The sequence below is a fragment of the Paramormyrops kingsleyae genome, chromosome 15 (assembly GCF_048594095.1).
Source record: "Paramormyrops kingsleyae isolate MSU_618 chromosome 15, PKINGS_0.4, whole genome shotgun sequence".
Taxonomy (NCBI): Eukaryota; Metazoa; Chordata; class Actinopteri; order Osteoglossiformes; family Mormyridae; genus Paramormyrops; species Paramormyrops kingsleyae.
This window is the reverse complement of record NC_132811.1, coordinates 29,399,309-29,415,430: the sequence shown is the minus strand read 5'-3', so window position 1 is coordinate 29,415,430 and position 16,122 is coordinate 29,399,309. Positions and strand designations below refer to the sequence as shown.

General features: G+C 43.5%; 1 protein-coding gene across 2 annotated transcripts; it reads left to right on the top strand.

The window, feature by feature from the left end:
- Window positions 1-586: 586 nt before the first annotated feature.
- LOC140578552 (uncharacterized) lies at window positions 587-11,399 on the top strand. 2 transcript variants are annotated; one of them, XM_072700058.1, is made up of 7 exons: window positions 587-613; window positions 777-820; window positions 1,455-3,783; window positions 10,301-10,416; window positions 10,580-10,725; window positions 10,889-11,147; window positions 11,250-11,399. In XM_072700058.1, the coding sequence occupies exons 3-4, from the start codon at window positions 1,455-1,457 to the stop codon at window positions 10,339-10,341; spliced, it is 2,370 nt and encodes a 789-aa protein (XP_072556159.1). In that variant the 5' UTR covers window positions 587-613; window positions 777-820; the 3' UTR covers window positions 10,342-10,416; window positions 10,580-10,725; window positions 10,889-11,147; window positions 11,250-11,399. The 2 variants fall into 2 exon arrangements, with proteins under 2 accessions (XP_072556159.1, XP_072556160.1); XM_072700059.1 differs by lacking the exons at window positions 10,301-10,416; window positions 10,580-10,725; window positions 10,889-11,147; window positions 11,250-11,399 and having other exon boundaries at window positions 1,455-3,325; window positions 3,621-3,817.
- Window positions 11,400-16,122: the final 4,723 nt, after the last annotated feature.

The window sequence follows — 16,122 nt, the reverse complement described above, 5'->3', positions numbered from 1 at the left end:
ATTGGACATTAATATGTTCTGTTTGATCTAATTTGTCACTTATGTTAACTGCTATATGCAATAAGCTTCCTTAGTTTAATGCTCGCGCTTTTAGTACTGATTTGGTTATTGCCATTATATTTGGGCAAAATCAGTTAAATCTTTCTATAATGGTTAATCATACCAAAAGAGCTGTTGAACTAATTAGATTTTTTTTTATCATAATGCCGCAATATACATCGCAGAAAGAATAAATATTGTAATGTGTGTTTTTTTTTTTTCTTCTTTCCCCTGCAATATCGTGCAACCATAACCAGCATGAAACAAATCTGTGTGGCTGCATAATGTCCCAGCCATGTTTAACTGCACTTTTGTCAATTTGACCGCTGTGGCTGGATCTTAAAGTGAGAACCTAATTTATCCTTTTTTTATTTTTATTACTAGTTATGCAAGTTGATAAAGTTCATACCAACCACACGGCTATGATTGTTACAGTGGAAAATGTTTCTGTATGTTTATTGGAAGTTTATCACACTGCTGCGTATAATAATGAAATGCTTGTACAATAAATGCACGTCAGTCATTAACTGATGCATGTTGTCTTTGTAGACTTTGAAGAGCTGTCGCATCGAAGGTGAATATTTTGAAGCCGATGTCTTTATCACCAATTATGTTTTAGCTTAGGTCAATCAGCTTGAATGACGTTAAAAGGCATATCAAGTTTACATGTTTTCAACAAAGATGACTGTTGGGAAATGTTGACGCAAAGAAACTTGGTTGTCTTTTTTTCTCTGCAGATTTCTGGTGGACTAACACACTCGAGAAGACAAAGTGATAGGCGGTATGCTTTGTCCACTTGGAGAACCCTGCATTGCTTGTTCATGTCATACTATTTAACTGCATAGGTTTGCTATAGCAGTAGAAATGTAGTATTCTAATGGTAATTATCTTACTGCTTAACACGAAACAACTGTGCCATTGTGTGTTGCATAGACATTGGATGTGTAGTGACAGAGAAGCTGTCACACAATATGAGAAATGGCCATGATACCCTTTGGCTGCTTAACATTAGTATTTGTATCGATGGGATGAGGAATCTGTAGGTCTTTCAATAAATTTGTATTTAAGTGACAGGAGAAATTGGCATACATGTGACAAACATTTAGGTCAGTTAGTGTTGAGGCAAAACTTGTCGATGTGTGTAATATGGATGTTTGGCAGTGTGACTTAACAGGTAAGTTGTAGAGTTTTCTGTCTGTCTTAAAAAATCAAGTCATGTGAGACAGATGTATTATAGGATAAGGAGTGTAAACAGGGCAGAACGATGCTGCTGTACAGTCTGAAAAGACCACCATTGGAACCACTCCTGACAAAACACATCCATGTATATGCATTTGACAGTATGACTGCAAAGTAAAGTTGGAAGAAAGTGTGCCTTGTATTTTTCTTTTTTTCTCTCCCCTGTTCATCTGTAGATGCCTCGCACCAAGGCATCCCGCCGTTCAGCAGCAGCGAAGAAGAGGCTAATGGATAGGCGTCGAGCTACTGCTGGCGATGTTGTGGCTGAGACTGTTGACGGGGTTACTTCTATTCCCCAACCCAAAAAGGAGCTGACCGTGACTAATCTGACGAGCCACAACCAACAGCCTGACCCCGCTGCTGCTGCCCTCCATGTCGTGGCTATGACTGATGACGGGGTTATGTCTTTTCCCCCCTACCGGAATAGCAAAAAGATCCCGACTGTGACTTTCCCGACTAGCCACGACCAACAACCCGACCAGGCCGCACAGCCGCGGCCTGTGTCTGTCATGGCTGCGACTGATGACGGGGTTACGTCTTTTCCCCCCTACTGGAATACCAAAAAGATCCTGACTGTGACTCTCCCGATAAGCCATGACCACCGGGTTCCCACCCTGGGTGCCATTTGTAGGACTGATGACGAGTTGTTTATGCCTTCTCTTTATGAAGAGAAGGCTTTGACTGATGACGAGGTTTTGCAGCCGCCTCAAAAAAGAAGGGCTGCTGCTTTACGACCATCCATCCGACCATCCATCCGACCATCCATACTGGCATCCAGAATGCCTTCCAATCTGCCTTGTCCCATAATGCCTTCCAATCTGCCTTGTCCCATAATGCCTTCCAATCTGCCTTGTCCCATTATGCCATGCAAAATGGTGTCTATCTTGTCTCAATATCAATCAAACTCTGAACCGAAAACTACCCTGGATCAACAGCAGCATGTGAACCCTGTAACTATCAGTGTATCTCATTTTCCTCAGGCACCTACAGTTAGAGGCTCATTCCATCAAGGAGACCGACGATTTGGAATCAACAGCAACAAGCAGTGTGTGGCTAATAGTTTGATGGCTATACTGATGTGTAAAATAAAGAATGTCTTAAGCTGGTCGGTCACAGACCTTGATCAAGTGCTGCTGAACGGAGACAACCTCTACAGTACCATCAGAGACGCTGGGAGAATTCGAGATGCTTCTGGGTATCTGTTTGTCAGAGATCTACCGACAGAGTACACATTGAATGGTGTTACATTTGAAATAAAGTACCACAATGACATGTTTGTTGGATTGTTTGGTGTGAGTGAGTATGGAGATATGCGTGATGTTCTTATGTCGGCTGATGAAGCGGTAAGAAGTGTATTCTCACGGTTTGAAGCATGTCTTTTTACCATAAAAGTGAATACCTGTGCTCTCATTAAGCAAGGGTCATGGTATGTGGTGATCGACTCGCATTCCCGACGGGAAGATGGCACAAGCGAAGCATTGGGCAGAAGCATACTGGCTTACCACTCTAGCCTAGACTCTTTGTTGAACCACATTGCTATCCTGGGCCTGTCTTTAGATGCAACGGGGGAGCAGTTTGAGATTACAGCTGTGAGTGTATCCACCGAAAGCATCCCGCAGCAGCATTCAGAAGGTAACTCCTCATCAGTCACCAGACTCGACCAGTTGACCAGCACACCAGAGACTGGATATGGTACGGTAAGGCTGAATGTGACAGATGATGAAGCGTGTGAGGATAATGTCTATGCTGGTAATGAAGCTGATGTGGTCTTTATCGGTGAGCTGCACAGTGAGCAGTTTTCCTTCAGTCCTTTGACAACGCAGCAACAAAGACGCCTGTCCTGTAAACTAGGTGTGGTGTACGTCGAGCATGGTCATGTAGACGTGACTGCAGAGTTTCCAATGGGTGATCCTTGCAGAACGATGCCTATCACTGGTGATGGTAACTGCTTTTTCAGGTCTGTGGCTTTTGCTATAACTGGAAGCGAGAGGGAACACAGGAAAATCAGGTGTGCTGTTGTTGCCCACATGCTAAGAGATGAATCCAGGTATGCCGCTTGTCTAAGAGAAGGTCACTCTTCCGTCACTCAGTATGTTGCCGCATCACGGATGAAGTACGTTGGTACTTGGGCATCTGAGGTAGAGATTCAAGCTGCCGCCAATCTGCTTGGTGTGCATATTTTCACATACTCTCATGACAGATGGTTAAAGTACTCTACGTGTCTTGGTTGTGATAGTGATCAGATGGGTATATACCTGAAACATTGTAATGAGTCACATTATGAGGCTGTAACTTGTGTGAAAAGGCATGATGCTGATGGTTGTGCTGCGACCTGCTCTCAGATTGCCACTTCTGATGTGCCTTCATCGTGTCGTCGGAGACTGGAACGACAGAAAAGACGGTATGAAGTAAGTAAGGTGTACAAGGAGGAACAACTGGAGAGAAGCACAAAGCGCTACCGTGAGAATGAAGTGTACAGAGATCATGTGAAGCAGTCGAGCATCTGTAAGTATGCCACAGACGCTGATCATAGGCAATGTGTGAGACAGTCGAGTGTCAATAAATATGCCACAGACGTTGAACACAGGGAACGTGTCAAGCAGTCGGTTGTGAATAAATATGCCGTAGACATTGAATACAGGGAACGTCTCAAGCAGTCGAGTGTGAATAAATATGCCGTGGACATTGAACACAGGGAGCGTGTCAAGCAGGCGAGTGTCAATAAATATGCCGTAGACATTGAACACAGGGAATGTGTCAAGCAATCGAGTATTGATAGATACAAAACAAACAGCCAGTTTGCTACTGCAGTAAAAAGCAGAAATATTGAAAAACGGGTGAAAGAGAAGGATAAAAGAAAGGATATTGGGTATGTGATTGAACAGTTTAGAGAGAAAATTAATACAGGACCTGTGTACATCTGTTCAGTGTGTCATCGAATGCTGTTTAAACATCAAGTTGTCATATGCAGGAAAGATGAATACTTGAGAAAATCAGAAGGGGTTGCTTTAGTGGCATCGCGGTGTATCACAGATACATATTTGCATAAATGTGTAGATTCCTGTTCTGAAAACTGTAGTGATCTGAGGGGCCCTGCAGGTTCATCGTGGATTTGCTACACATGTCACAGAAAGATTCTTGATGGGAGAATTCCAGCTGAGAGTGTCACAAACAATCTAGCCCTACAGTCGGTCCCTACTGAGTTGCAATGTTTAAATTCTCTAGAACAGCATCTGATTGGTATGCATATTCCTTTCATGAGGATTGTGTCTTTGCCAAAAGGTGGACAAAATGGTGTTCATGGTCCGGTGACTTGCGTCCCATCTAGCGTTCCAAATGTAGCCCAAGCTTTACCGAGAGTGAACAACGATGACCTTATGATACGCGTGAAGCTGAAGAGGAAGTTAACTTACAAAGGACACTACAAATATGAATTTGTGCACCCAGAAAAGATAAAGAAGGCCTTGATGTATCTCAGAGAGCATAACAAATTTTACAGTGATATACAGTTCAACAATGATTGGATTAATCCACTACAAAGAACTGAAGACGTCCCTGCTGATGTAAGTGACATACATGATGATTCAGCTGCTGAAAATAACATGGAAGATGAGGACATGGATGAAACTCTGCATGATAGACAACAACATGGCATGTATATGGATACGTGCCTTCAACCTGTTGACATAGCACAAGAGATCCTGGATCAGCACTTTGACGGAATAATGGCTATGGCACCCGCAGAAGGAAACAATCCAGTGAGGCTTTTGACTGATGAGGCTAATGAGGCTAAATGTTTTCCAGTCCTTTTCCCAAAAGCCACAGGCACTTTTCACGAGAGGAGGAATGAGAAACTGACATTGTCTAGATATTTAAATACAAGGATCCTTAATGCAGATGGACGTTTTGCAAAAAACTTGGACTATATTTTTTATGGGCAGTATTTGTCTGAGCTTCAGCAAGTTGTGTCAAATGTGTCCATTGCTGTGAGAAAAGGGTATGATGTCTGGGGCAAAAGCACCATCACGTCAGAAACTCTGACAAACGCGGAGTCTCTACGAAGGATGTTGAATTTTGATGAAGGCTACAAATTTCTGAGACCCATCAGAGGCACCCCTGTTTTTTGGCAAAGTGTTCAGAAAGATTTGTTTGCGATGGTGAGACAGCTTGGTATTCCCACATGGTTTTGCTCCTTTTCCTCTGCCGATTTACGCTGGACGGAACTGATGACGGCAATCTTCAAACAAGATGGTATTGATGCACAAAGCGCCGAGCTAGAGTGGTCAGAAAGATGTGCCCTGTTGAAGAATAATCCCGTGACGGCCGCTAGAATGTTTGATCATCGATTTCACCGCTTCCTGAAAGATGTGATCATGTCAGAAGCGCGTCCCATCGGCAAAATAGTTGACTACTTCTACAGAGTAGAATTTCAGCAACGGGGATCACCTCACACTCACTGTTTGTTTTGGGTGGAAGATGCACCAAAGGTTGGTAAAGGTGAGGACGACGAAGTAGCAGCTTTCATTGATCGGTATGTGACATGTGAAATGCCCGAGGATGATGAAATGCATGAAATTGTATGTAGTGTACAGCAACATAGTAAGAGACACTCGAAAACATGCAAAAAAAAAGGGACAACTTGTAGATTTAATTTCCCACGTCCACCAAGTAACAGGACATTTCTGTCATCACACAAACTTGGAAATGCTGAGACAGATGGAAAACACCTCAAAAAAGAAGTAGCAGCGGCCATCATGAAGAAAGTGAAGCATGCTCTGCTGAACACTGAGGCCAACTATGACTCTGTTGATTCTTTGTTTGATGCAATTCATCTAAATCAAGAAGTATTTGAAGCTGCTTACTCAAGACTAACAAAGAACACTAGCATCATTCTGAAGAGAAGACCATGTGAAGTCTGGGTGAACCAATATAACAGAGACCTTCTACGCTGTTGGAATGCAAACATGGACATTCAGTTTGTGGTTGATGCATATTCATGTATTGTATACATCATCTCCTACATTTCCAAAGCTGAGAGAGAGATGGGACTGCTCCTGGCAAATGCTCAGAAAGAGGCCTCCCAGCAAGGCAACCTTGATGCGAAAGAAGCTCTTCGACAACTGGGCAGTGTGTTTCTGCATAATCGTGAAGTTTCAGCTCAGGAAAGTGTGTATCGTCTGACTAACATGAGGTTGAAAGAGGGATCACGCAAAGTGCAGTTTATCCCAACTGGAGAGCATACGGTGAGAATGAGTCTTCCACTACATGTCATACGGAAGAAAGCAGAGTGTGAGGAGGAGGATGAGCAGAACATTTGGATGAACAGTATCACTGATAGATATAAAGGCAGACCAAAAACAGAAGACTTTTCAGAAATGTGCCTGGCGAGATTTGCTTCTGAATACAGAATTTTATCAAAATCTGAGAGCTCGTCTGCTGGCAGTATAGAGTTGGACAGGAAATTAGGATTTGTGAAGAAAAGGACACGCACAGATGCAGCTGTTGTTCGGTATGCTAGGTTTTCACCCACAAAGGACCTAGAGAAATACCATCAAAGCATTTTGCAACTGTTCCTACCACATTATTTTGATGGCCAACTAAAACCACCTCCTTTTGGCAGTTACCAGGACTTCTACGAGACTGGCTTTGTGAAGTTTTTCGGTAATGAATTACATTCGGTGAAACGGGTCGTCGACTCAAATATGGCAAGTTTTGAAAAGGAAGCGGATGTGATAGACAAAGCTGAGGAAGATCTACAGTTGCATGGTGTAATGGAAGATGCATGGGCACTGATCTGTCCAGAGACTGAATGTGAACGGTTGGAGTGCCTCGCCAGCAAATCCAGTGTAACGCCAGAAATGAGCGAAGACCGTGATGAGATACCAGATTTGTTACCGAGACCGGGTCGCCATATGTTCCAGGACAATCCTTGTGGTATGTCAAGGCAGGAAGCGCTGGCTTTGCTTCGCTCACTGAACAAGAAGCAGTCTGAGATCTTTTACAAAATAAGAAGCTGGTGTTTACAGAAGACACGTGGTGAAAATCCAGAACCATTTCATGTATTTATATCTGGACCTGGAGGTGTGGGCAAGTCTGTCTTGATCAAAGCAGTACATTATGAGGCATCTCATATCTTGTCAAAGTTGTCAGATAACCCGGATGAGAGGCATGTGTTGCTGACTGCTCCAACTGGGGTTAGTGCATACAACATCAGTGCTGCGACGATACACGCCTGTTTCCACATTGCGACAGATGTGAAGCTGCCTTATCAACCACTTGGAGATGAAAAAATAAATTCATTGAGAGCTGAACTGGGAAACCTGCAGATATTGATTATAGATGAGATTTCAATGGTCGATCACAAACTGCTTTCATATATTCATGGCAGGTTGAGACAAATCAAGCAAACTGGAGATTATTCTGCCTTTGGTAACGTCTCAATAGTTGCCGTTGGAGATTTCTACCAGCTTTGTCCGGTGAAAGGGAAACCTTTGTATACTGAGACTAAAGGTGTCAATCTATGGCAGAATCATTTTGCTTTAGTGGAGCTGACGGACATCATGAGACAGAAAGATTTGGATTTTGCACAGTTGCTGAATCGGCTAAGGAAACGCAAAAGGGGTGATGCAATGCTAGAGGAAGACATTGCTATGCTGAAACGACGGGTGACAGACCAAGGACAAGACAGTACTGCCCTTCATATCTATGCGACTAATTATGAAGCAGATCTGCATAACCATCGCATGCTGCAGAAGGTATGCTCAGATCCTGTCATCATTCATGCTCAGGACTTTGAAAGGGTCGCTGCAACTGGCCGACTGCAAAGGAAAGCTGGACATCACGCACAAGTTTACAAGACGTGTCTGTCAGAAACACTTCACGTAGGTGTTCATGCACGGGTAATGCTACTGAAAAACATCGACGTTTCAGACGGCCTGGTAAATGGTGCATTTGGTACGGTAAGTGAGGTGTGCTTTGGTACTGAGGACGATTTCCCATTCGAAATATACGTCACGTTTGACAATGAAGCAGCTGGTAAGTCACTCAGAGCAAAGAAGCCGTGCTTAATCAAAGGTTTGGACAGAGCGACACGAATCAAACCAGAGGAGGAGAGAGTGGGTAACAGCGGTGCAGCACGACGTCAGTTTCCATTGAGATTAGCATGGGCTTGCACAGTACACAAAGTACAAGGTCTGACTGTGGATAAGGCTGTTGTATCGCTGAAGAAGATATTTGCAGCTGGACAGGCATACGTAGCGTTAAGCCGTGTGACTTCTCTGGAAGGTCTCATAATAGAAGACTTCAAGGAAAGTGTTATATACGCAAAACAGGACATTGAGAGTGCAATGCAAAGCATGCCTGCTTTTATTGAACCTGTCACAGAAGTGCCATCATTATGCAGAATTCTACTCCACAATGTTCAAGGACTCGCATGTCACCTGGATGACATAAAGCAAGACGGAAGGTATATGAAAGCCGATATCATCTGCTTGACAGAGACGTGGTTAAATTCAAAGGAAGACACAGAAGAGATACACCTGAATGGATTTTCATTCTATGGGAAATGGAGACATCTCGCGTACGACGGTGATGATTCAATCTTTGCCGAACTGAAGAACCAACAGCATGGTGGTGTGGGCGTGTATTATAAAGAACATACCAACTGTAGCGTTGTTGATTTGCAGTGTGTCAACATTGAGTGTCTCCAGTTCAATGTGGGCCTACTGAAAACAACAGTCTCAGTACTATACAGACCACCCTCTTATACTGTGTCAATCTTTCAGAAGAATCTGATGCAGTTGATCGCTCGCATGGACAGCATGGAAGGAGGGAAAATCATCATGGGAGATTTTAATGAAAATCTTTTCACGGGAAGTACGATCACCACTTTTATGGAGGAACATGGGTATGCTCAACTTGTGAAAGACGCGACCACTGGGAACGGCACTTTGATTGATCATGTGTATGCAAAGGACATTGTCAAAAACGGTATCTGTGTTTCTGTAATGCCAACATATTTTAGCCACCATGAATGTGTTGTCCTACATTGTCTGTAAAATTGTATGCAAACTGATAATAAAATTTGTGATGGACTGAGTTTTCTGGAGAGGGGTTTACTGGGGCTGGGCCTAAGCTTGGGGTGGCTGGCACAGGGGTGAGGTTAGGGGGCTGGGTCTGGGGGGGCATCGTCATTTGTGTTAATCTTCTAGTGCAGGGGTGTCAAAGTCCAGTCCTGGAGGGCCGAAGCCCTGCACGTTTTTGAGTTTCCTCTCATTTAACACACCTGATTCAACTCCTTGCGCTAATTAACACGTCACTCTTGAACTCATTTCTGGTGGAACAGAAACAACTAAGCTAGACAGAGCTCCAGCCCTCCAGGACTAGAGTTTGACACCCCTGTCGTAGTGCGTTCCATTTGCCATCGGAACACTGTTTCTGTGTCATTTTCTGAGGACTGAAGCTGGAAGTGACAACATGCACAACTTATCTGTGGGCTCTGTCACTTCTCAACTTATCTGTGGTCACTACAAAGTTTTATGTGTAAAGCAGCCTGACATTTCCAGTTCCGACCTACAACATAAATGGAATGTAGCATTCCTCGTCCCCCCGATCCAGCCCCAGCCGCAACCATTTTTGTTCAAACCATTTTTGTTTATTTGTAGTCTCTCTTCCTACTAATTACCCAACACTACCAATGTACAATTATCATGTGGCACTCTGAGGATCAAGCTAAGGGACCTTGTGTGCACGTTTGCATGCATGTTCCCTACCTATGTCCACCTCTGCCTGCCACCAGCCGTCTGTGTATGCTCCCCACCCTAAGCCAGATCACCCCCTGCACTTGTTATGGCATCAGATTGGGACAGTAATGCATCATACTGCCTGCAACCTGGCCAGAGTATGCTGGGCTGGACATGTGAGTTTGCCTCTTCCGAAAGTTTCTTCCTCTTTGAGGCACTTTTAATTGGCCACTGTTAATATTTGCCTGACATGCAAATTTCTGGTTTTTCTCTTTTTCCAGTGCCTGCTGTTTACATCACTCACCCCATGGCCACCACCTGAAGATTCCTTTCACCCCTTGGCAAACCTTGTCTGGAGCCTTCAAGGGCAAACGGCCACAGACATCTGTAGGCCACGGTAAGCCCTTATAGTCATCTGTCTGTGTAGTGTCTTACAAAAAAGTTTCAGACTAATGGAAGGAAACATTGGATGTAGGTCTGCTTTTCCTGTATTGTCATAAAGTATGTGATGCAGTCTCTAGGCTGGACTTCATTTTGCGTGTGGTTCTGTTCTACTACAGTTGGTGATAAAGCTACAAGCAAGTAACATGGAATGCAGTCGTACATATGGATGTGCGAGGAAGAAACTGGAAAAGCTGGGCAGTTTGTCGCCAACAATATTCATCTAGACACAGTGGCTGTGCATGACCATGTGGGCATAGCAAAGGTGCATGATTCACAGTGTCTCCCTTACTGTCATTGTCTTAGATATTCCACCACAGTTCATGGTACAAAACCTGAGACATTAGCCAGCTGAACATTGTCAAAATCATCTGTTATGTCCTGGCGTTCCAGATGTTTAACCTGACTTTTTGTATGAATCTCCTCAGGTCACCATTGCAAAATCATCATCTACCACCATGAATATCAACCCAAGGGACCTTTGTATAAATGTCGCGTGCATATCTCCATCTCTGCCTGCTGCCGATCGTCTGTCTATGCAGCCTATAGGCTACTGCATTATCCACTGTTCTTTCTGAGCCAGTTTCACTTCGCGTGCTACTGATGTTGCTGACTCCATGCCCACTACATGAAGTTCCCATAACACATTGCACTCCCTGCTACCTGACCAGAAGATAGCTTGTCCTTGTGAGTTTTCCTCTTTCCAAGGCTACTTCTTCTCTGAAGTAGTCTGACTTTGCAACTGTCAGTCTCTTGTTCACTGACATGCATGTTTCCTGTTTTTTCCAGTGCCTGCTGTCGATGTCACTGACCCCATGGCCACTGCATCAAGTGTCCCTTCGCCCTTTCTGCCAATAAGCCAAGCCGTGTGTGGAGGACTCAGGCCTAGTGTGCTGTGCGCACAAACCTCCTCAATTGAGCACTGATACCCGTAGTGAACCCTGCCACACATAATCTCCAAACACTATAGAGTGATGCCCAGGCTACCTTGATTATTATGCATCATTGCTCCTGTATGTTTCTTGCTATGGTGTGCCAGTTTTATTTCTTGTGCTTCTATTCTTCTGCCCTTCTGCCTGTGATGTCTTCCCCCTCTGCCCTGCTGCCATACTACTGTTTGCCCCACCATCTGGCACAGCTCCAACACTTGCCTACCATTAACTGCCTGCCCTCTGCTTGCATCTCAAATGTGAAGACTGGGAAAATGTGAATTATGACTGACTTTCCCTGCCGGCCCCAGGAAGATGGGCTCCCCCTCTGAGTCTGGTTCCTCCTAAGGTTTCTTCCTTCTAGGGAGTTTTTCCTTGCCACTGTTGCCTCTGGCTTGCTCACTGTGGGCTTTGGGCAGGGATGCCGTAAAGCGCTTTGAGACTATGAAATATTGCAAGACAATATTACAATTTCAATGTGTATTGTATCATTTGTAGTGTCATTTTTTTTATTTTTATCAATGTTTCATATGTCAATGTTCCATCTATTGTATATCTCAGTTTCATTGTGTATTCATTCATTTCTTTTCACTTTTACTCTGCAATACCAAAGCATTAGTCATGTCTCCTAAGATGTTTCTACTTGGGGACATATTGCAGAATTCCTGTGTTTACTTGCACTAACGTGTAGTAAGGTCGCTTGTATATTCGGAAGTACGTCACCATGTTGCAGAATGGCACAATTGCACTTTATTTGTAAACTGTTCATTTAGTAATGATTTTATCCTCATACATGGAATATTATGTCAGCTGTGCTGCATCCACTGTTGTGACTATGACGTACCTCAGGTGACCCCACAAACAATAGTACAAGCATGAATTTGTAAGACCGATGTAGTCTCTTGAAATTTTCAAATGTTTATTAAGTGTTATGTGGCTTGCCTTTCATAAAGAATAAGTATAAGTATTATTGTTGTGATTCTTAAGCATGATGAGTACACCTACAGTATGAAACTGAGAATGCTTTTCAACTAGGGTAGGTCCAGTCTGGTTCCTCCATTTCAACATGCATACATAGTAAGATGATTCACATATGACAAGTATTTCAATGCTATGATCAACATTAAGAAAAAGACCCACTGGACTATAATGACATTTGACGGTAAGTAGCTGCAACTTATCCTAGCCTGCAATATGCTTGCAGTCTGGTGTTTCAGGGTGACTAGTCCCATTAGCAAAAGTAGCCCAAGTATGCAGCAGTAGTCCTATGTTTAAAAATGCTAGCGGACACGGTGATGTAGTGTAAGACTACCAAGAGCCAAAACTATATAATTCAAACAAAATCCCAGGATTAATTGCACTGTCTGTACATCTTGAAGGACTTCATGGAAAAGATGGAACAGAGCACATGCATCTGAGTCACTTGTGATGCATCATGTTTAAAAACATACCTACATTTATAGTAGAAAAAATCAAAAGGAAAGTCTATGACTATAGAATGGCATTTTTGAAAGCACAAAAAATGGATTGCTGACTACACATCTGAGCCACTCGCCAATGTAAGGAAAAGTCAAACGATACTAAGCACTTCTGGGACAGAATGGAGATTAAGTCTTGGCGTATCTAGTCAGGAGATATAGGACCATATGTAGACATCTGTGGTGTCATGCAGTCCAATGGAATGTCTGGTTTGGGTCTGATGCTCTGACTAGTAGGTAGAAAACAGGATGGAGATTGTTGAGTCTTGGTCTAACAGGTCAGTAGAAGGTAGTAGGAAATAATGTAGAACTGTGTGGTGCAGTATCTGAGCCTGAATGAATGTCTGGTTTGGGTGTGATAGTCTGAGGAGTAGGTAGGAATGAGGATGGAGATTGTGTGGTGGAGTACCTGAGCCTAACTGAATGTTTGGTTTGGGTCTGATGGCCTGAGTAGTTGGTAGAAATAGGCGCCTTCATACCTGATGTGGAAAGTTTACTTACAAGTTAAAGTTTGCTTGTACTGACTGTGTGAACATAGGCTGTGTTGCATATTCTTAACAACAGTGCCAAGCTGGGAAACTGCTGCATGCAACAGTAATAATATCATACTTTGTTTTTTTTCTAGGCTGTTCATTTAGACATGAGAAGGCCTGAAAGTACTGAATGGCACTGGTTAATGGAGCACTGACTCCACCTGCTGGCCAATTTATTGAAACATTGAAATTGTTCTAGTCCACACAAGCTGAAGCATCATTGAAGTCTGATAAATTTCTAAGAGTGAAATGGCAGGATAATTACACTCAATTAAAAACCTGGAGGCAGATGTAGAGAAAGATAATTCTTTGAAGGTTTTATGAGAAATAAGGACATTTCAGCTGAATTAGCCAAGGCAGGTCTTAGACATATATAGACAGTGGCCATAGCACCCCCATTTGAACGATCAACAGGAAATTTGGAGGGTCTGTCTGCAGTTCAGTGTTACATTAGTGAGAGAAATTTGGTAATGATTGGCTGAAGCATGCCTGAGATATAGCTGTCTGGTAGGGCGTGGCTGTCTGTATCAGCAGACAAAATAATTTCGATTGTAGGACAAACAGGACAGGAGATATCAACCGAAAAGCTGGCTGAGTCGGACGGGTCGGACAATCTGAGTAGTGGGTAGGAATAGGCATCTTTGTGCCAAATATGGTCGGCCTAAGACTTACGGTTTAGGCTGGGCATTCAGTTCTATGGAAGAAAAATAATAAAGGTACTTCACTGATCATCTGGGGAAAATGCCTTTACGTCTCTCTGAACTTCCTTTGCAGAGAGTACACTGTGCACGAAGGGCAGACAACTGTTGGGATGCCTAACTCAAGTACCCACTGAAGCTGGGTTTGAACCAATGACCTTCTGATTACAGGCACACAGGCTTAGCCCACTGAGCCACCCGCTGCCATGGGCAGGATGTGGGAGATCGGTAGACACCTTCCTACCTGATCTGGTAACTCATTTTAGCTGAATTAGCCTAGGTGGGTCTTAGACACATATAAACAATGGCCGTAGCACTCCCGTTTGATCGATCGATACGAAATTTGGAGGGTATCGCTGCGGTACAGCACTACATTTCAAAGAGAAATTTGGTAATGATTGGCTGAAGCATGCATGAGATTTAGCTGTCTGATTGAAATGGACGTGGCACCAGTAGAGTCAGGGTGTGGCTAGTGGCCATACATTACCAAAAGTTTCATTTTTTTCTCTAAATCTTTAAAAGGACTATCTTCTGATTTGAAGCACAACAGATGTATGTAGGTTTGCTGAAAATCATAGGAGGTTAACAAAAAAAGCTGTTTTCAGACAAATGTAAGTCATGCAAAAATGCAAAGATGGAGAACCAAGTTATATATGTTACTGGATTTGGCATGACATACTGAATTTGACTGGCAATAAAATTTAAGTGTAGGACAAGTAGGACAGGAGATATCAACCAAAATGTGTTGTGGGGCGCAACGGCGCCCCCCTCTGACTGACTGGGACAGGTCGGAGTGGCTAAGTAGTGGGTCGCAATAGGCATCTTAGTACCAAATTTGGTCGGCCTAGGACTTACGGTTTAGGCTGGGCATTAAGTTTTAGGGAAGAAAAATAATTATAATCGAACCCTTTGGAAGAGTGCCTGAGCCCGTCTGAATGGCTGGTTTAATAATAAAAATAGAAGCTTCATTGATCGTCATGGGGAAAACACCAATATGGCTCCCCAGCTTGCTTCATGGGCAGTGCAGCTGTGCACATCGGGCTGCCTAACTCAAGTACCCACCGAAGCTGGGTTCGAACCGGCGACCATCGGATTACAAGCTCGCAAGTTTAGCCCACTGAGCCACCCGCTGCTGTTGGCATGACAGATGAGATTGGTAGGCACCTTCCTACCTGATGTGGTAACTCATTTTAACTGAATGAGCCTAGTTTGGTCTTAGACATATATAGACAGTGGCCGTAGCAGTCCCGTTTGACCGATCGACACGAAATTTGGAGGCTATCTCTGGGGTACAGTCCTACATCAGTGAGCCAAATTTTGTAATGATTGGCTGAAGCATCCCTGAGATATAGCTGTCTGATTGAAATGGGCAAGACACCAGAACAGTCAGGGTGTGGCTGGTGGCCATACCTTACCAAAAGTTTAAGTTTTTTCCTCTAAATCTTTAAAAGGAGTGTCTCCTGATTTAAATGACATCAGATTTATGTATGTTGGGCGAAAATCTAAGGAGGTTAACAAAATAACCTGTTTTCAGACAAATATAAATCATGCAAAAACACGAAGAGGGAAAACCAAGTTGTATATGTTGTAAGATTCGTCATGACATATTGAATTGGAATCGCAATAAATTTCAACTGTAGGCTTGACAGTTCTGGAGATATAGACATAAATGCAAATCGGGGTGCTGTAGCGCCCCCATCTGACTGACTGTGATGGGTCAATGGGACTGAGTAGTAGGTAGGAATAGGAATCTTGTTGCCAAATTTGGTCGGCCTAGGACTTACGGTTTTGGCTGGGCATTCAGTTTTAGGGAAGAAAAATAATTATAATCGAACCCTCCGGAGCAGTGCCTGTGCACATCTGAATGGCTCGTTTAAAAATAATAGAAGCCCCATTGATCCTCATGGGGAAAACGCCTTTACATATCCCCTGCTCACTTTACGGAGCGTATGCTGTGCACATCGGGCTGCCTAGCTCGAAGTACCGACCGAAGCTGGGTTCGAACCTGCAACCCTCTGATTACA

Excerpts from the sequence above, each read along its gene's own strand:
- LOC140578552 (XM_072700058.1), top strand. The coding sequence starts at position 1,455 with ATGCCTCGCACCAAGGCATCCCGCCGTTCAGCAGCAGCGAAGAAGAGG. Across the intron at positions 3,784-10,300 it reads TGTGAAGCAGTCGAGCATCT|TGCCTGCTGTTTACATCACT; the intron begins GTAAGTATGCCA and ends CTCTTTTTCCAG.